At 36.1% G+C, this 20,164-nt stretch overlaps 2 protein-coding genes across 3 annotated transcripts in view; one reads left to right on the forward strand and one right to left on the reverse strand.

Moving 5' to 3' along the window:
- Positions 1-5,688: 5,688 nt before the first annotated feature.
- Positions 5,689-12,762, reverse strand: SPCS3 (signal peptidase complex subunit 3). The gene is made up of 5 exons (XM_058193489.1): positions 12,370-12,762; positions 10,909-10,984; positions 9,561-9,635; positions 7,554-7,669; positions 5,689-6,102 (listed from the first exon to the last, which is right to left on the reverse strand). The coding sequence occupies exons 1-5, from the start codon at positions 12,510-12,512 to the stop codon at positions 5,970-5,972; spliced, it is 543 nt and encodes a 180-aa protein (XP_058049472.1). The 5' UTR covers positions 12,513-12,762; the 3' UTR covers positions 5,689-5,969.
- Positions 12,763-12,935: 173 nt separating this feature from the next.
- The window catches only part of ASB5 (ankyrin repeat and SOCS box containing 5), a 37,070-nt gene continuing 29,841 nt past the window's right edge, over positions 12,936-20,164 (forward strand). The window contains exons 1-2 of one of the 2 annotated variants that reach the window (XM_058193474.1): positions 12,936-13,910; positions 19,833-20,126. In XM_058193474.1, coding sequence (XP_058049457.1) covers positions 19,931-20,126 — 196 coding nt within the window. In that variant the 5' untranslated portion in view covers positions 12,936-13,910; positions 19,833-19,930. Of the gene's footprint in view, positions 13,911-19,062; positions 19,249-19,832; positions 20,127-20,164 lie in introns of those variants that run through there. The other variant, XM_058193475.1, reaches the window with a different exon arrangement.

A 20,164-nucleotide genomic window follows, 5' to 3' on the forward strand; every position in this document is an offset into this window, starting at 1 on the left:
CTTTGGGCCAAATTTGAATAAGTTTTTTAGCTATTGTTTTATCTGTATTGTGTGTATTTAATTGTTGTTTTTATTGGCTGTTCACCGCCCTGAATCCTTCGGGAGAAGGGCGGTATACAAATTAAAATATTATTATTATTATTATTATTATTATTATTATTATTATTATTATTATTATTATTATTATTATTATTATTATTATTATTATTAGGCAATCCAGTCTAAACCAGGAGCATTTCACCCCTGCTTAAACCCTTTTAAGCTTAACCCTTCTCCAAACTGTTGCATCTTTTGCAAAACTCTAAAGCTGGCATGGCCAAGCTTTTTATGCAAGTGATGAACACATGAATTATGTTATACCACATTTCCAAATGTTTGGGCACATTGAACCTTTTTTCCCTGCAACACATAAAGATAATCCTGTTTTATGCCCATATATACTCCCATCTCTTTTTATGAGACACTTCCCATTTACAAATGTGGTCTCAAAATCTTGTTTGTCTAGACTAGAGACACTCAGTAAATTAAGCTCCATTTCAGGCACACATAATATGTTACTAAACTTTTCCTCCAGACATGGAATCAGCACACTGCCTTCCACACTGTGACTTTAGCCTTCTGGCCATTTGCTAAGGCTACTGCATCTCCTCCAGCTGGATCCATTCTGAAAGACAATTTAGAATTATTAACAGTTGTTTGACTAGTCCCATTGTTTATTAACCATTTGTCTCTGTTATTACAATAGCTAACTTTTGCAACAGCAGCTTGTCCATTTGTTGTTTTTCTTCCTTGTAAAGGTCTTTCTTTAAATGAGTCTTATCACCACAGATGAAACACTGCCATTCTTTCTTCATAGAAAATCTTTGCTAGGCTGTAATATGGTCTTTGCAGACATCCTGTCTGTTGCTTTTCTCTCTCTGCTCCTTGGGCTTCCACCTCAGGAATTTCTCCTCATGGCTTTTTCTAAAATGGTGTTTGTTTTTTTCAGAAATCAGGCTTTAAGGCTTCCATTGGTAAGTCCTGTTCTGGTTTGCACTCAAAAACAGCTGAAACTAAGTCCCATGTTCCATCAAGACCATTTAACACCAACAGCACTTTCTGAGATTCAGAAATCTGCATTCCATGTTGTTGTTCCAACTCAATAAATAAATGTCTGCATGTGCACCAAATGCTTTTCCACACTGTCTTGTGGTAGCAACCAGGCTCTGTATAATTGTCTCAATAATGGCACAATATTGCATGTTAATGCACTCACGTGCACAGTTCTCAATTTCAGCCAAACATCCTTTGCAGTTTTTAAATCAGCTACATTCAAGAATTGTTCATCTTCTAAATTTAATATGATGTAAGCCAGTGCCTTATCATGCTTCCTTCGATCTGCTGCTGCTAATGGTGCCTGGAGTGGATTAATAACAATATCCCATAGCTCCTTAGCCTTCAGGAAGCATTCCATCTTTGCAACCCAAATAATATAATTCTGTCCCAATCGAGGCAGACAGCTCTCCTCAAAATCAACAGCCATCCTGCAAGCCTTCTCAGCCTTGCTCTCTTTTACTTATAACATAGGCTGTCCTTCAGCTTAATTACTTCAGTTCAGTCTTACTGTATGCTTGGTGTGTTCTGGACCCATAATCTGTTAAGAGTTTGCAACAATCCAACCAGCACAAAAGTAAATAATTCAGTGGGATTCATTTATAGAAGAAACTTATTTATATACAATAATATAAAGTATGATGCATGTATACAATACCCATGCAGCTCTTGCAACATGGTAGCAAGTACAAGAAGTAGAAATAGAAGCAGAAATCACAGAAGCACAGAATCACAGAAGCTATAATGCAAAGACAAACTAACTCTTACATATATACAGATCAGTCAACCTAAGCCACGCCCAGGCTCTGAGCCATCTCCCATGGTTCACAATAGATCCTGTTTCTTAGTCACCAAACTGTTTCTATTGGCTGACTTGTTGTTATGGCTATCCCAGTTCATAATTTCTTATATACTGACAAAATTGTTCAAACTAAATCTCAAAAGCCAATTTAGAAAAGGCCATTTGACCTGATGAAGATATGCCAATAAAGAACTGGCTAACTCTATAAGAAAACCAAAAGCAATTAACAAGATTTTAGTGGGTAAACATTGCATTTTCTTAGAAAAAAAAATCATTTAAGAAAAAAGTGGAAATAGTTTATCTTCAGCAGAAATTAGACAGCATATGTATAACGTATTTTTAAGTTAATTTCTCCAGGATATAGAGTCTCTGGAATATTAACTAAGGCAAAGGTTATTTTCATAAGATAGTCTTTTCTCTTTCAAAATATTTTGGTAGAAGAAAATTCCCAGAAAAAAATAAAATGGGAAGAACAATTAAAAACAGAATACCCTCCCTGTTGCAACACAGGAAATTAAAAGGTTCAACCAACTACAGCCAGGGAAAAAGTACAGAAGGAAGACACATTTCCAGCAGAAATACTTTCAATCTTTTCTTACTGATGCATTCTATCAATAAAATGTCAGTTCTATCAACTGATGCAACAAGACAAATTCCTCATGGTTATATAAATAATGAAATTGCCATGTATATGGAAAGAAATAAAACAAACTCTATCAACTATTAACCTATCGTATTTGCTACAAATTAGTTTACGTCTATCCTACTCTTTCTATATGATCAATTTATTATTACATCTTGTACTTTTGGCACTAATCTAGTTGTTCATTATTGTAACTGAATCCCAATTAACAAACTGTAGTCTTATATAGAAGGCACAAAAAGTTACTCAATTTTTTTTAAATTATTATTTGAATTTATATCCCGCCCTTCTCCGAAGACTCAGGGCGGCTTACATTGTGTTAAGCAATAGTTTCATCCATTTGTATATTATATGCAAAGTCAACTTTTATTGCCCCCAACAATCTGGGTCCTCATTTTACCTACCTTATAAAGGATGGAAGGCTGAGTCAACCTTGGGCCTGGTGGGACTTGAACTTGCAGTAATTGCAAGCAGCTGTGTTAATAAGACTGCATTAGTCTGTTGAGCCAACAGAGGCCCTAATGTAGCCAACACATAGAACTAATGTGTTCAACACTGATCTGTATACATATTCTCAGTAACCACAATCAGAAGCTATACAAAACCATCTTGCATTCAGTCTACAAACTGTCTATTTGTTTTTATTGATTCATTTTCTAGTCCATTTATTAATAAATATAAATTACACCTTTTCGCTTTGCACACCAAGTACCCATACTTAATCTTCAGAGAGACCTAGCATTGCTTACCCCTCCATCTTGACCTACAAGTCTCTTGTAGTTAACAAATGTGTTTTATCCATTATATCAGAAGCACGTTTGGACAGCAGAAGAAAAATCCTCACCAAACCTGTAATTAAATGTGTTTTTTGTCAATACCAAAATAGAACAATCTTGTGTATTTGAATTGAGAATATTAGTTCCATCTGCAGAATAATAAATATTTTAGACACAGCAGCAAAATTTGTTACTTTGTTTCAATTGCTATCAACCTAGACTTCAAATCTATTAGTAAGTCATTAGTAAAATATTTATTGGACACTCAGCAGTTTATGTACTATTTTCCATAGAACACTTAAGAACATTCACAAAATCCAGGAAAGTGGCATTAATAAAAGACCAAAGATGACGTTATTTATTATAGCTCTTACTATTAAATATACAAATACAGAATCTATCAATATAAACAAGATACATAAAGGAAGAAAAGTGAAACATTCGATAGGGAGGAAATTTCTTGGTCAGTTCTTATTTTATTGTTTTATTATTTGCTCTTTTATTATACCAGATCTATAGCTGCAAATAGTGATAGAATGATCGTATAATGTCAGATAAGTTTCTATGTAAATAATTGCTAAGAATTATTCTTAATTTTCTTCTCTGAATAATGGTATGTGAGAATGAACTTGGGTTGCAGAGTAGACAACCACCATGCAAAAAGTATTTCAGTCCACAGAAGCACGTGGGAAGTATTTCAGAAGGGATCTTTCCTAGTTTTCCAGAGAGTAAAAGGAGAAGAAATAATTTCAGATTTGCAAGATTCTATTACTGTATTCTTATAATGAAGATGAAGTAGTATCTATTTCTGTGTTTCTTGTATGGACTACCTTCAAGAGGGGACAGCATCAGACTTACCTGAATTAGGGTTCTTTGGAGGACACATCCAGAAGAAGCACTCAGAATAGCTATTGGACTAAACAGGTAGCATTCTAGATTGGCCCCTATACAGACTACTAAGAAGAAGTGGCAAATGCATTTCCAGAGATATTTACTACCTTGTAAATATCTGATACTGCCTCCAAATCATTCTTTCAGAAATATAAACCTGCTCAATAGGAAATTACTGTGGTTGAATCATCTTACATAGGATTATTATGCAGTCCTATGTAATGTGTTCTGTGGGCTACAATATTATGAATTATAAGAACTATTTGAAGGGCTTTTCTGTGACCCTAAACACGGCATAAGCCAGTTCTTAAACAAGGCTTTTAGTAACCTTCCATCCTCCTAAGGGAAGTTTTTAATCTCCCTTAGATACATATGCTAAAACATTAAAACTAATTAGACCACTTATAGTAACTTGTACTTAATCACATTAAGGCTTTTGTTCATGCTCATTGTAATATAAAGATGCAGTGATATAAGGATGAAATGTATAAAAGAAAGAACAGCATATTCTAAGACCAAAAAAATGTTATATAAAAGAAAAGCAGGCACTTGGGAAGTGTCTGAAATGAAATAAAATGATTCTATGCAACCAAAAGGTTTTCCTTAGACACAATAAGCAACAGTGCCTTAGAAAATCTAAAAGTTAAATCATGGCAAGTATTGAAATGGTTCAGAAAATGCTTCAGAATTTGTCCCTCATCCATGCATGTATGCAGAAAAAATTGTTTATTCTGATCTAAAAGCTACATGTGGGTAAAAGAGATTCTACAAACTTCTGACTCTATATTAAGATTGGGGTATGTTAAGATTTAATTAATTATGTGTGTATTTGAAGTGTGTTAGGTGAAATATAATGTAAGTAGTGTAATTGATAAAAGAAAAAATGTATAATTTTTAAATATCTCATTTGTCAATAGGGATAATTAAAAATACTGTCCAAATAGATGAGGAATCGGATTAGATAATTTGATCACTGCTTTGAAGATCAAAACAAGAATGAAACAAGCCTAATAAGATTTTTTAACAAAATAAGGTGTTAAGCTATTTTATATAGTCAATACTGCATGAGTTGAATTTTTTTTTGAATTTTATCTAAGAATTGCAGTTTTATTTTTGAATTAAATGATATATCTCATGATGTATCTTCTCAAATCTCAACCACCACAACTTTTGCGAAAGCTACTTTAATCTTTGCCCCAAGATCAGATTCAAACTGATTCCACAAAGATACGCCACCTGAATTTTTTGTACCAATATCAATCCAGAATGCAACTCCTAAAAAAGTGAAGGTTTGTTCATGTTCCATTTCTTTTATAAAATATTTTTACAAAGGAATTTGTTTCAGTAAATGCTCAGTTTGAGTAAAATTAGTCAAAATTTGTTTCTGTTTAACAATATGCCATGGTGGCAATACTGAATTTTCAAATAAGGATGCATAGATAGGAGAATGGAAGAAAAAAATAACTCATACTATACCAAACCAAACTGTTTCTGATTTCAAAAAGTTTATTTATAAGAAAGGTATTTTTCTCCCAATAGTAAACACAAAACCATTTGCTCAAATTTAAACAACCACCTTTCCTCGAGATTGGAATTTCATCTTTTTTAAATGAAAACAAATCTGACAAAATGTCCCTCCCTCTCAGCTAAGCATAAAGAAATTAAGTACAGTACCTTTGAATTGCAGCGGGCAAGAGACTAAAAATTGATAAAATTTATAATGTACAGGTATAAAAATATGTTACTCAAGGTACAGCCCAATAATTTAATAGCTTTTGGCTGTTTTATAAGTATCTGGAAATGGAACAGATATGTGTCCTGCTCCTGTTACAAGAGGTAGGATTCCTGCATTTGGTACGACATTCCATGAGAGAGTCAAAGTGACATTCCTGTTGCCCCTGCAATTAGAGCAAAGAGTTAGAAGAAACATTTAATTACTTTAAGCTACAAGAAAAGCTAAAATGTAAGTAAAATGATGCATAACTGCTATGCAAATCATTCAAAAGGGATGTGTCATGAAGTGGGAGGCATCAATGTTTCTAGAACACTTGGTGTGGCTGATTCAAGGGTCTTAATTTATTCATGCACATGCATCCACAGACAGAAGCCACCCAGAGGCTTCTGTCTGTATACAAACAAGTACATATACCCAGGAATGCCCTTGAAGCAGCTCAATCTTTGTCAGACCTTTGAGAAGCACCTTATTTGTGACTTTACAATTCATGGATCATGCCTTTAAATGCTTTGCATAGCCTTATATGCATGTCATCATAAAAAAAATCATTAATTCGATTTAGTAAGAATTTGATTATGAACTTTAGTGTTCAGTTTTCTTATTGAGAAACAATGAAACCTTCACCTCTTTATTGTGGTCATGTAATGGGGAGGGCACTCATTAGACATTCAAGACTTATAGTCAGGTTAATATTCATAAGCAAGTCTATCAAATACACAGAAAACTTTTATAAATTATATTAGAGATACGTAGATACTTGCAGCATTCATAAATAGATGGTCAACATTTAGTGAATTATCTCGAAAGAAAAAGTATCTATTTACAGGTAGTCCTCAGTTAATGATCACTCATTCAGTGACTGTTCAAAGTTATGACAGTGCTGAACAACGGTAGTTATGACCAGTCCTCAAAATTCTAGGCGTCCCAGCACAACAGCTGTTATGTGATCGCAATCCAGGTGCTTGGCAACCAGCTTGCACTTTTGACAGTTGCAGTGTCACATGATTACCATTTTGTGACCTTTCCTGCTAGCTTCCCACAAGTAAAATTAATGGGGAAGCTGGCAGGAAGGTTGTAAGTCACTCTTGTAATTTGCTCTCCTACACTTTATCTCCTGAAAAGCCTGGCTATGAATTATACGAATCTGCACACTGTGGTACCCACCGGTCCACTATCCACACTTTTGCAGCACTATGGTAGTTACCTGCGCACCTTCCCACAGGAAGCAGCAGCCACCCCATGGGGCCCAGCTATGCTTATACTTGCAACTTCCTGCTGGATTACCCATTGACCTCATTTGTTAGAAGCTGGCAGGAAGTCCTTGCTTAATGACTTGTGATCCTTGCTTAACTACAGCAATGGGGATTGCCAGAATTGTCATTGCTAAGTGATACAATTGTATAATGTTGCACTTTACACTGCATTGTTTAGCAATGAAAATTCCAGTCCCAATTATTATTGTTAAAGATTAAATGTATTCTGCTGAAGAGGCTCAGATGCAACAGAAATATACTGTCGAAGACTGTATAAGACTACTTATACTTTTATTCTGGGGTAGATATATCACATATATATATATATATCAATAAAAAATATGAGGGGAAATTTACTCACTTAAGGCCATTTCCATCATCAAAGAAAAAGTATTTTGATTTCATATCTTTCAAAAGCAGCTTTGGGTTATCGCCTCTCAAGATAATTTTGTCCCAAAGGACAACTTGATTCAATGCCTACAATTAAAACTAAAAAGTTATTATCAACAAAACCAATATAAAATATATATCTTAAGAAAGCAGAATATAGAAACATTTTGTTCACAGTACAATTTTAAATAAAGTCAGCTAATATGTACAATGCAGAAGTGCACTTGGAAGTGGAACATAAAAGCGGATTAACCTGCAATTTTTAAATCTTTTCTGCAACATTTAAAGTAATTTAAAGTAAATTAAACAAATATTATGTTTAATATCAAGCTGTATGGAACCACTGAAACAGAGGCGGAAAAGTTTTTTTGAAGGGCTTCTAATCCACATATGCACAGGCAATTGAGAGCTGAAAGGACATATTCTAAATGATGATGATGATTAAAAATAGGTACATAAAATCTTAAAAAAGAAGAAAAAATACACTGCTAAAAATCTTATTACTAATGTATTGTTTTCTCACTTACTTGCTTTTCTTTGCGGTATCATTATTTTATATCTTTTATATGCATGGTTTACTTTCAATTATTTTAATACTTTTTATAAGTTCTGATTTTATGCTCGTCTTTTACATAAAAATCAATAAAATTGTCATTTAAAAAAACAAAGGGGGCCACATGCAATTTGCAGGTTACTCTTGTACTCTTGAAGGGTAGCATTTTCTAGGACTATTAAAAGCTTGGAAGTAATACTTGAAAATATTATTTTAAGAGTTTCTAGAGTTAGAACTGTTTTTCTGAGCCAAAAAATAACTACTTATTTCAACAAAATTATAGCATCACCAAAGAGATTAAAAATGTTTCATCTACTATACATCGTTGTCTCATATACTTTGTTATGTACTGTCTTTCTCTGGATATACAGAGATGGTTGAATTTACATATAACAACAATATCTATACTTTTTTCTATATAATTTCCCTGGAAGCATCATAAAAAATCAATAAAGAAATAAAATAAATACTTAATACTAAAGCCTATTTGTTTTGAGATATTAGTATAAAAGTGAGCACTATGAAAAACATTATTATAGTAGGTGTACCTTACTCAAGGTTGCTTACAACATTATTCGGAAAATAAAATTAAATAAATGTTTACACATTCATTGTGCAAATACAGGTGTATCTGGAAAAATGTACACAAGTATGGAAGTATCATATTAGACTCTTCTTTTCTAAGGAAAGGTATTTCTTATAAAGAAAGGAAACAGTGGCATGGGAAAATTATAATAAATGAAGAAAAATTATAAATAATTGCAATGATCCTATGGACAAAATCATGATTCAAGCCATAATATTGTAAACAGAAAGATTAGGTATTAATTAATTTATTAAACTGATATGCTACGGTGATCCCTTGGGGACCCCTGACTTGAAGAATTAAATGGCTAATCTCTGTCATATAAAATGGTGGTGTCCTTTCTGATTAAGATAGCCATGAGTTAAATTTTGGAAACAGAAGTTAGATGGTATTGTAATGCCAATCCATGAAATCCAAATTGCTTCCTTTCTATTAAGAGAACTTTTCAAACAGTATTCAAGCTAGAACTGCCAGGTAAATTAACTTTCAGAATATGGATAAACTTTTATGCACATTTTATAGATTATCTTTGTGAGTCACTGACAGTGAGTGGGCTGCCATATAAATTATCTTAAATAAATAAATAGTTAATTCAGGAAAATGAAATGGTTCAAATTACAATGCAACATATGTAATAGCCCGTCAAAGAACAACTTCAAAATATAATCAATCGCTGCTTTTTAGTTATTGCCAGAATATATTCTACAATTGATTTTGGTGATTGAGGACAGTAAGAAGTAAAATATCTGCCCATGTATTACTATTATGCAGCTCAGTAATTCTAATAGCATGAAATGTAGTATGATTTTCTATTTATTCACTGTTAAATGTACACTTACATTGTTCTTTGTTGAATATTCTGCTGATAAATATAGAAATAACTGTTTCACGTTCCAATCAAATATACTTTGCAGATGTGAAAAAGATAAGGAACATATGCTGTTTCAGAATATGACTCTTTTCAAAACATTCACATTCAGTACAAATCTCAATAAGCTGCTATTTAAAGAAAGAAAAAACTATACACACAGATTGGCAAGCCTGAACATTATTCAAGCTCAAAGCATTCCAACAAGCCCTGAAGCTGTGTTGGTTACAAGCTGGTAGAGTAGAAATGAAAACAGAGAAAGTGCTCACTAGAAGTATACAAAATATTCTGAAATAAGAATGAGAATTTTGAATGTTATGAGTTCAGAACATACAGTCCACAATTTTACTTTGATTTGGGAACTGAAAAAGACCATTTAATTACATCATGTTTTGAGCACTCTAACATCCTGTATTTAGTTTTTTTAAAAAATCTCAATGCCATAGAGACTGGTATTATCCAATAAAACAGCAAGTAGATCTGTTGCTGCCATTGATTAGACCTAGTTGAAGGGAAAAGGGGGAAGCATGAGAATCATTATGTACTTAAGAAAAAAGACTGTTATCTACTTGGTTATTAGGATTATTATTTTTCAATTTTTCTGCTTTTTTAATTCTGTGCTACTTGCTATTTTTTATTTATTTTTTTGCATTCTTTGCTATTTGCTATTTACAATGAATGCAACTGACCATTTTTCCTCCTTTTTCCCCCAGACATGATTAACAGCAATCCTATTATGTTGCTGAACTTTCAAAGTTGCCATGTGCAAAGCTGTGTTACTTTGTTCATTGAGCTTTGTTAGCAGACAGTCAAATGCAGGAAGTATGCACAATGTAAGCATGATCATCAGGAAAAGGCATCAAAACAATAGCCAAAGAAATGAATATTGGTGTTATATTGTTCACTAAACTTGCATAGAAATAAATCTACTACTACTTTTGCTGTATTCAGTTCTATGGTTATAACTTCAAAGAATGATGCTCAACTATTGCTTCCACCTTTTCCTATAAACGAGGAAGCAAAACTCATATTTTCAGTTCCTGTTATTATCTATGGCAGAACACCCAACGTAAGATTTAAAGTACAACCAATTTGAAACTCCTTTTCCATAAGCATCTTAATGGACCATCACATTTGAAATTAAAAACATTGTAGGGTTTTGTTCACACATTTAATATTCACATCTGTCAATTTTGGAATCAGTGTTCCTCACACTGCTTGCTACGAGTGAAGGAGGTAGAGTTGATGTCAGTTTACCTGTTCTGCTGAAGCCAATAAGACATTTTACTCTCTTAATGCTAATATTTGTCATAAAGGATATCTGCACTAATATCAAAAGTAATGATTCCAAGGTCACTTCTTTCACCTGGTCCAGTGAAATCTTCTACATTTTTTCTATGTAAATAAAATAAAAGTATTATTCAATATCATTCATGTATTTCTTTCTAACATTCTCTCTTTTAGATGTAATTTATTCTGTTAAATAACCCTAAATAATGTGACATTTATTTGTAGATTACAAAAGTAATTTATGCTTTTGTAAAATATCTTAAATATTTCTTATAATCAACAAGTAAGCAATCATAAATATCCTGTATAATCAACACAATGTAAATTGCTAGTTAACTGGGAATCAATATTAAATTAAGGAGCTGTTTAAAAAAACCTATTCAAAACATGCCAAGTAAATGTGAATTCAGTATCTGTAATAGCCAAGTATACAATTTAGTTTTCTTAGCACTTACAGTTTTTACTAATACAATTACTGCACAATGAGAATCTGAACATATTTTTACATTTATCACCCAGATGGCTCGCTATAAGAAAATATCATAAATGTATTTTCTCGGTATTTCCATCACTCCATTGATGCAGTGTAGTTAACATGACACACTTTAACCATGTTATGTATGAGATCTGAAATCCATAGTTCATAAGGATGTCTATTGAAATTTTCAGAAAAGTGTATCTAAATAGGATTTATTTTGTTAGGGCAGCAAGATATTACACTCATTAATATTAAAATAACACTCATCTTACACTTTTCTAACTTCTTAGAAACTGGGATATGCTTAGCCAATAAGCTGTCAATATGAACAGCAACTGATGTTTTAAAACTGAATTGCCTTTCTGTGCATCCACTCTCAAGGGAGCTTTCCAGGAGGCAGATTACAGCACTGGAGGGTTCGTGTTGTTCATTCATTGGCTTAAAGAAAAAGGAAATGACAGAACAGGAAGGAAAGGCCACACTTCTGAAACTGACAATCTAGAGAAAAATTAGATTATGACCTAATTGACAAAAAATAGAAAGCTAGAGAAGTTTGCAAGGGCAATATAAAGAGTTCCTTTAAATGGGAATCAAGCAGCTATATATTAAAGGAGTGGAATAATATGTAACAGTCAACAATCAAACAGGAGACGCTGATCTCAGTATTATTCTCCATCAACTCCTGTGAGACTATGTAAAGGTTTTATATTAAAAGCAAGCACCAGGGCAAGAAGAGATTTAAAAAACGGGTTAAACAAAAGGGGGGGGGGCGTTGTTACTGCACAATACAACTCAGCACCGGGAAAACTCAGGTGACTGTGACAGCTGGAGCATCATGGCTCCACAAAGACTTAACAGACGCCCCAAAGAATTCTGAAAAACAGAAATGCGCATCCGATTGTGTTTTCCCTCCATTTCCCCCCCTTCACGCCGGAATAAGGGCTGCTGGTCTCCGTCTCCGGGGATAGAGAAGGGCCGCCTGTTCCGCTGCCCTCCTCATTCACACACTCACAGCATGACACGGGAGACGGCGATGCTGACGGGCACGGAGCGCTCTTTGAAAGCGGTGGTGATGAAGCAGCCGAAGGTCAGCGCCGCCATCACGCTCAGCGAGAAGGCGAAGAGCGAGTTGGCTCGAGTTAGGACGGTGTTCATCTCCCCGCCGTCCCTTCAGTCCTCACGACACACAGGCGTACGAGCGAGCAACTGCCCGCTTCTTCTTCTTCTTGCCCTCCGCGCCGGCCAGGCCTCAGCTTCGGAGTAACGGAAAGACAGGCAGGCAGGCAGGCAGGCAGGCTCCAGTTAGACAGAGGCACGAGGACTCCGAAAGGAAAAGGCTGCCGCTGGGACCGCCGCTGTCCGCGATTGAAGAGAAAGGGAGGCCCAACTCAGCACCTTGCCTGGTAACGAACCCGCCCAACCACCCCGCGAGAGGAGGGCCCAAAGAGCACCCGTCCGCCTCAGCCCGCCCATAGGCGGAATAGACCCTCTCGATTCCACTGCCTACAAGTCCCATGAGCCTCAGCATCCATCTTTCGCTCTACTTCCTCCATAGAGATAGGAAAGTTAGAGCGATCGGAAGTCCGCCTGAGGCGAAATGCTGCTTTTCAAGCTGAGTTAAGTGACCTCGGACGCGACCTGCGCGAACGCCGAATTGACGAACCAAGGTTTTGCCAGATGGGGAAATCCAGTGTATTCGCCCTTGATTCAGCCCCAAGTTTACTTCTGGGATCGCGTCCTATGCTGCTATCCGAATGCATGGAGTTCTTAACAGGATTTCCCGAGTCTGTACTGGTGGTGGTGGGGAAAGCAATGTCAAGTCATTTCGGAATGATTGCTAAGAAAACGAACTACTCCAACGCACCAAGTCTCATGGGAGACTATTTTTACCCCAACTCATTTGGAAGGCGCTGGTTGGAGAAGGAGTGAACGCGAGTTTGTCTACACCGCCCGGATCGCCTGTGGATGGCCTCGCTCGCTCTCGATCTCCCTCCCTCCTTCGGAAAGGGCTGCTGCTGCGTGCAGAGTCGGGGTGGAAAGTTCACACCCCCCTCCCCTTGCGACGCAAGAGTGTTGCCCTTATTTATTTCTGGGATGTTACTGGAAAGGCACTGGGCGCAGCTCATTGGAAATACGGGGAGGACAATAAGAATTGCACGCCTCAACCTAAAATAGCGAGGCGGAGCTTATTGTGAAGTTCTGGTTGAGCTCCCCCCCCCCCCGCCATGTTCTCTGCTGCAGTAACCCAGTTAAGCAGACATTGAAATGTCAGGTTTTCGCCAGGGGACGCTGCTACTTATCTTTCTCAGCACAATCAAAGGCATTTTAAAGATAAAAAGAAATCTCACTCCAACTTCGGTGTGGAGAGTTCGGTTGCAAGCTTACTAAATAATGAAACGTTATATTCCTTTGAAAAAAGGGTATTTTTCAATACAGTACTGTAATGCATTAATACTCTTGTGCTCATGGCTGTCAAAAGTAACTATGGAAATCGAATATGGAGGCAAATAGTTTTCCAGGAACCGGTGGTGCTACCTGTCTGCTTGCCAAAAAGTAAGTGTTAGACTATAGATGTAGTTCTAAATACTTTAGGGAAAGAAAAAGTCTCCATGACTGAATGATGGGTGGGGTGTTGTCTCACAAATATAAACCACAGTTATAATAGCAATAGCACTTAGACGAGGGGTGAAATGAAGCGGGTGGTTCGGAGAACTGGTAGCAAAAATTCCTGCCCCACCCCCATGCCCAGCTGAGCCATGCGATCACTAGAGGCTTTTTGTTTTTACTTTTAAAAGCATTGCTTTTAACATTAAAAAAAAAGCCTCTGGTGATCGTGTGGCTCAGCTGGGATCGTCAGAACCCTTTAAAAGCATTTTTTAACAATCTCTTCAGCCAAAGAGGTTGTAGAAAAAATGCTTTTAAAAGGCTCCTCTAGTGATCCCAGCTGAGTTGCCTGATCTTCAGCAGCTTTTAAAAGCACTTTTTCTACAACCTCTGACCCTGTTTGGCCCTTCTGGCGATCAGGCAACTCAGCTGGGATCGTCAGAATCCTTTAAAAGCATTTTCTCTTCAGCCGAAGAGGTTGTAGAAAAAATGCTTTTAAAAGTTAAAAAAAAAAAGTTGGCCACGCCCACCCAGTCACATTACCCCCCAAGCCACGCCCACAGAACCGTAGTAACAAATTTTATACATTTCACCCCTGACTTAGACTTAATGTGTTTCCCCAAAAATAAGACCCTGTCATATATTTTTTTGAACCCTGAAATAAACACTTGGCCTTAGTGCCATGCGTTCAAAAGCCCAATTGGGCTTATTATCAGGGGATGTTTTATTTTGGGGAAAACACGGTATATACCGCTTTACCATGCTTTACAGCCCTCTCTAAGCGGTTTACAGAATCAGCATATTGCCTCCAACAATTTAGGTCCTCATTTTACCCACCTCGGAAGGATGGAAGGCTGAGTCAACCTTGAGCCTGGTGAGATTCGAACTGCCAAATTGCAGGCAGCCGGCAGTCAGCAGAAGTAGCTTGCAGTACTGCACTCTAACCCCTGCACCACCATGGCTCATATAAAATAGATTTTGTATTTTACTCTAATTTTTCTCAATCTTTCCTATGCTTTAAAGGGGAACTCCTGTCAATTCCACTAAACCAGTTTAGGAGTTACCCAGAAAATCTAAAAGACACTGCAGTGATGAAGTGTGAGACATTGATGAATTAATATAGAGTAAACATATTTTAGCGGAACAACTCCAAATAAACACCAGATGGAAGCAAAGAATTGCAGAAAACTATAAATTGCCATCTCCTGTTGATCTGGATTTTACATTTATATTGTCTTAATATACCTAAAGCTTTGCCAGCAAAACACAATACTTGACTTCTTATTTATCTATTAAACCAATAGTTCTTAGTTATAGGTTTTGACGATCTGACAATGATTACATATTGACCAAGCTAGTAGAAAATCTGTTTCAGTAACAACTCAAAGGAATTGTTTTTTACTAAGAAGACAAATGAAGCCAGAGTACACAACAAACATACTTATGCACACTGATAATAGCTGGTAGACCAGAGTACAGAGCAGGAAGTACAACTGAGATCCACTAAAAAAGAAAAGAGTCCAACATTTTTTCATGTAGAGAGGAACCTAATGCTTGGGGGGAAAGAAAGCTCTCACAAAATTTCATGTGGCATGATACACCAGTGAACAATTTCTTTGCTACCCAGCCAGCAACAGATGGAAACTGAGTGGAACAATAGACATAAGATATTGATGACAGCTGACTTGTACATTCTTAGGGCTATAGTCACAACATATTTGGGTGTGTGATTCTGCAACAAATTATATTTGTGAGGTAATTCTGCAAGAAAAAAAGTATTCCTCCTTCGCTAGCACTGAAGTGTCCAAGAACACAATAGTGACTTTTCTGTATCTAAGGAATTGTAAGGTCCAATCTTTCAAGAAGATTTTTCCAAAGTTTGTTGGAAGAGAGATGAACGTTAGAATATCTTTTAGAGAAAACATATCCATAGAGTTTCAGAAGAAATGGTTGGCTAATTCTCATTGTGGTATTTCAGTTAGTTTTCTTGGAGCAATTTCCTCTTCATTCCGGTGAATATTAATTATTCTGCTTTCCACTACAGTCTTGGTGTGAAACAATTTTGCTTTTGTTGTTCTTAACGTATTCTCCCATGCTTCAGCTGCTTTTTTCCCACCCTGAAATTTGCAGAAAAGTCCAAAATAGAATTGGTGTCATGCTTTTTTTTTAAGGGTAGCTAAGAATCTAAATTTATTTCTTCTGTGACCTTCATCTGATTAAAAGCCTTCTTCCTTCACCACATACAGGTAGTCCTCAATTTTATTGAGGGTTTTAGTGGGGTTTTTAGAAATTTTTAGAATTTTTACATATTTATTTTAATAACTCAGCATATTAAATTAAATTTTTAACTAATATTGGATTTTAAGTGTTTTGGTATCCATGTTTTATCTGTGCTGTACACCGCCCTTAGTCTTCGGAGAAGGGCGGTATAAAAATTTGAATAATAAATAAATAAATAAATAAATAAATAACGTGTGACTACAATTGAACCCAACGTTTATTTTGCTAAGCAAGACATTTGTTAAGTGAGTTTTGCCCCATTTGATTACCTTTTTTGTTACAACTGTTAAGTGAATCACTATAGTTGTTTAGTAACATGGTTATTAAATGAATCTGGCTTCCCCGTTGACTTTGCTTTGTCAGAAAGTTGCAAAAGGTGACTGGAACACTGCCTTATACACTGTAAGCCGCCCTGAGTCTTCGGAGAAGGGCGGGGTATAAATGTAAACAACAAAAAAAAAAAACCAGTCATAAATATGAGTCAGTTGCCAAGTGTCTGAATTTTGATCACATGACCATGGCGATGCTGCAATAGTTGTAAGTGTGAAAAATGATCATAAGCCACTTTTTTAGTGCCGCAACTTTGGTCAAACTGTTCGAAGTTGAGGATTATCTGTATAGATAAGTCACCTGTCATTTTGATCAGATATTGCTGGAATGCTTGGCAACTATTGCTCCAAGACAGAATCATGCAAACAGATGTCAAATAAAGGACAACTTGGGATAAAGGGAAATGAAATCATAGACATTGGAACTATCATTTACCCTTCAACTGCTGAAGTGGATTTCTATTAAAACAAGTTCCTGCCTCAAGAAAGCTGTATATTATGCAAATACAGTATAATTTCTCTTTATACTGTATATAAGGATTATCAGAGTTAACATACTATTTTAATCTTGATCATATAAACCAATATTACCTTCCTTCCTTTAAACAATCTTGAACTTTAATCTCTCAAATATTGTTCTACAATTTATTTATTTTCATTTTTTCTTTGTTTCTTCCCATAAAACACTTCAATGGTTTAGCAAGACTTTTGTAAATCCAATATAGGAGAGTTATCTTTTGGTTTGTTATTTATAAATCTATTTCGATTATTAACTTATCAGCAAATTTATTTTGAATATCCATTGTAGCATGTTTTTCCATTATAGCATCTTATCATTGTAACATCTGGCTTTCATGGCTAAACTGGACTTATGGTTTCCTGCTTTCTGGCCTAGTGCCTTAACCACTAGACCAAACTGGCTCTCAGTATGAATCCTCATTAGTCCACAGAAGTGTCAAGATTGTTTTTGTCTTGTTTTCCAAAGTCTTAACTTTTGCTTCCATATAACATTACAAGAAAAACATTGCCTGCATGATCCCGATTTTCGTAGGTATAGATACATATTGATCTTTTCCAAGGCTTTCATTGCTACTATACTAAGAGCTAGTCTGCTGCATATTTCATGACTGCTGATTCATTTACTGTTGATAGTCAGTCCCAAAGGCAGAAGATATCTACCACAATAGCTTTATTGTTAGTTCTGAGCAGGGGTGAAATGCTCCCGGTTTGGACCGGCTCGCCCGATCCAGTAGCGATGGTGGCTGGTGGTTCGGAGAACCGGCAGCAAAAATCCCTGGCCCTGCCCCTGCTGAGCTGTGCCATCATCAGAAGTTTTTTTTTTTACTTTTAAAAGCAGTTTTTCTTCAGCTGAAAACATGCCTTTAAAAGTAAAAAAAAAAAGCCTTTGATGATCCCGCGGCTCAGCTGGGATCATCAGAGCCTTTAAACTCTTTTTTTTAACAACCTCTTTGGCCAAAGAGGTTGTAAAAAAATGGGTTTTAAAAGGCTCCTCTGGCGATCCCAGCTGAGTTGCTCATCACCAGAACCTTAAAAAACATGTTTTCTACAAGCTCTTTAGCCGAAGAGCTTGTAGAAAAAATCCTTTTAAGAGGTTCTGGGCTGATGAGGGAACTTCAGCTGGGATCGTCAGAGGAGCCTTTTAAAATCTTTTTTTCCTCTGGCGATCCCAGATGAGTTTCCTGATCATCATAGGCTTTTAAAATCATTTTTAACAACCTCTTACAACCCATGCCCACCCAATCCCCCCTTCTCACTTACCTATAATTACTGCTCCTTTCTGGCTGGCAAAGCCATGCTTTACTTCAACTACTGTAATCAGTTGCATCAGCTAGCAACTGACTCTGCCTGCCTAAAATCCATCTCGTGAGCAATTCAATGTGCCTGCTTTGCTGGCTGAGGAGCTCTGGGAGTTGAAGTCCACAAACCTTAAAGTTATTAAGGTTAGAGACTCCTGACCTAAATAAATAAATAAATAAATAATAAAATAAAATAATTGTGCAGCTTTCTGAGATTTGGTGTGTTTCTGTAGTGTTTCACTCTAACTACACAAACACACAAAATCTCACAAAGCTGTATGTTGCATTTTGTGTGTGTGTGTGAGTCAGTTGTGTTGTGTGTGTAAAGCGTGAAAGTGTGAGGTTCCTGCTTGTTGTAGGGCGCATTTTGGGTGAAGTGCAGCTGCTTTTACATTGTGTGTGAGTCAGTTGTGTTGTGTGTGTGTAAAGTGTGAAAGTTGGTTTTTGGTACCTCTTATTGTTTTGTATACTTTGTTTATTATTTTTATTATTTATTGTTATTGGCCACACCCACCCAGTCATCTGACCACCAAGCCACACCCACCAATTAAGCCACGCCCACAGAACCGGTAGGGAAAATTTTTAGATTTCACCCCTGATTTTGAGGCTGGGAGCTATATTTTTGTCATTAGATTGGTCTTCTTTTATTCGATTTTTCCCTAATCTTTTACTGTGTTCTTTAACTTTTGCTATTGGAGTTTTCAGCAGCTTAAGTTGCAAGGAAAAATTCTTTTTGAAGAGTCCCATGTACATTTAAAAATTATAATAAAATAAGCAATAGAATATAGCCAAAAAGATCTATTCAGCATCTACAACCATACCATCCTTTGAGGGTATTAAGGAATCCTGTCCAAAATTCTGGTGAGTAAAATTAAGATCATGGAGAAAAACCATGACTATGCACAGCAATATAAGAATAGACAATCCTGTATCAGAGTAGGTATACTTGTATCTGTATGAGTAACTCTAATTGAGAACATTGAGAACATTCTTATCTTAGCCAAAGATTTAAATATGGGCATTTTAATATGCTTTATGCTATTCAAATGGGTACAACTGATCGATGAAGCTGAAGTACTGATGGATACAGGATATTTAAAAAGAACAACGGAAGGTAGAATATGTTGAGAAAGAAAATTGAATGCTAGCTGAACTGTGACTGAGAATGGTACATTTTGGCTGCTCTTCCTTCTAACGTTATATAATGTAAATAATACCATTTGAGAGCCTTTCTTCAACAGCACAAAACCTGATGTACTTGCTCTTATTGATCCTTTTAAACTAGCCCCTTATAATTGATTTCTTGAAGCTGTTTGTATGTATCCTTCAGTTAAATACCATCAAGCTAGTGGGAGTGCTAATGAACTCAATGCTATTTACAGTATAAATAATCCTCATATTTTGAGCTGCACACATCATGACCAGCTGATATTTTCTTTCCTTAGGACCAGCTGTTCCCTAGGAGTGTCTGGCTGGAGCCATATGATCTTAGCAACATATTTCAGAGCTGTTTCTAAACACTGACAAAGATTCTTGTGCAGCAATGACTGTTGTAGAGGAAAATCGGCCTTTTGCCCAACAACTATCCAATGTCTACTTTACAATACTTTCACTTTTCTGCTTTAAACTTTTTGTAAAAATCAGCCTTGCAATACTCAGTCATTTCTATATTGTAAAGGGGAATCGTAAAGAGGCAGCAAGAATAGCTGCTGAGTTTTATGGAATTCCTCAAGGACAAGGTATGCTTCTTTCTATTATTTGTTGTTACTGATCTGCC

Source organism: Ahaetulla prasina, chromosome 8, assembly GCF_028640845.1.
Source record: "Ahaetulla prasina isolate Xishuangbanna chromosome 8, ASM2864084v1, whole genome shotgun sequence".
Taxonomy (NCBI): domain Eukaryota; kingdom Metazoa; phylum Chordata; class Lepidosauria; order Squamata; family Colubridae; genus Ahaetulla; species Ahaetulla prasina.

Coding starts and splice junctions, on each gene's coding strand:
- SPCS3 (XM_058193489.1), bottom strand. CDS start 12,512: ATGAACACCGTCCTAACTCGAGCCAACTCGCTCTTCGCCTTCTCGCTG. Junction 10,985..12,369: donor GCCGTCTCCCGTGTCATGCT/GTGAGTGTGTGA, acceptor TTATTTACATAG/AAAAAATGTAGAAGATTTCA. Junction 7,670..9,560: donor AATATTCAACAAAGAACAAT/GTAAGTGTACAT, acceptor TTTTAATTGTAG/GCATTGAATCAAGTTGTCCT.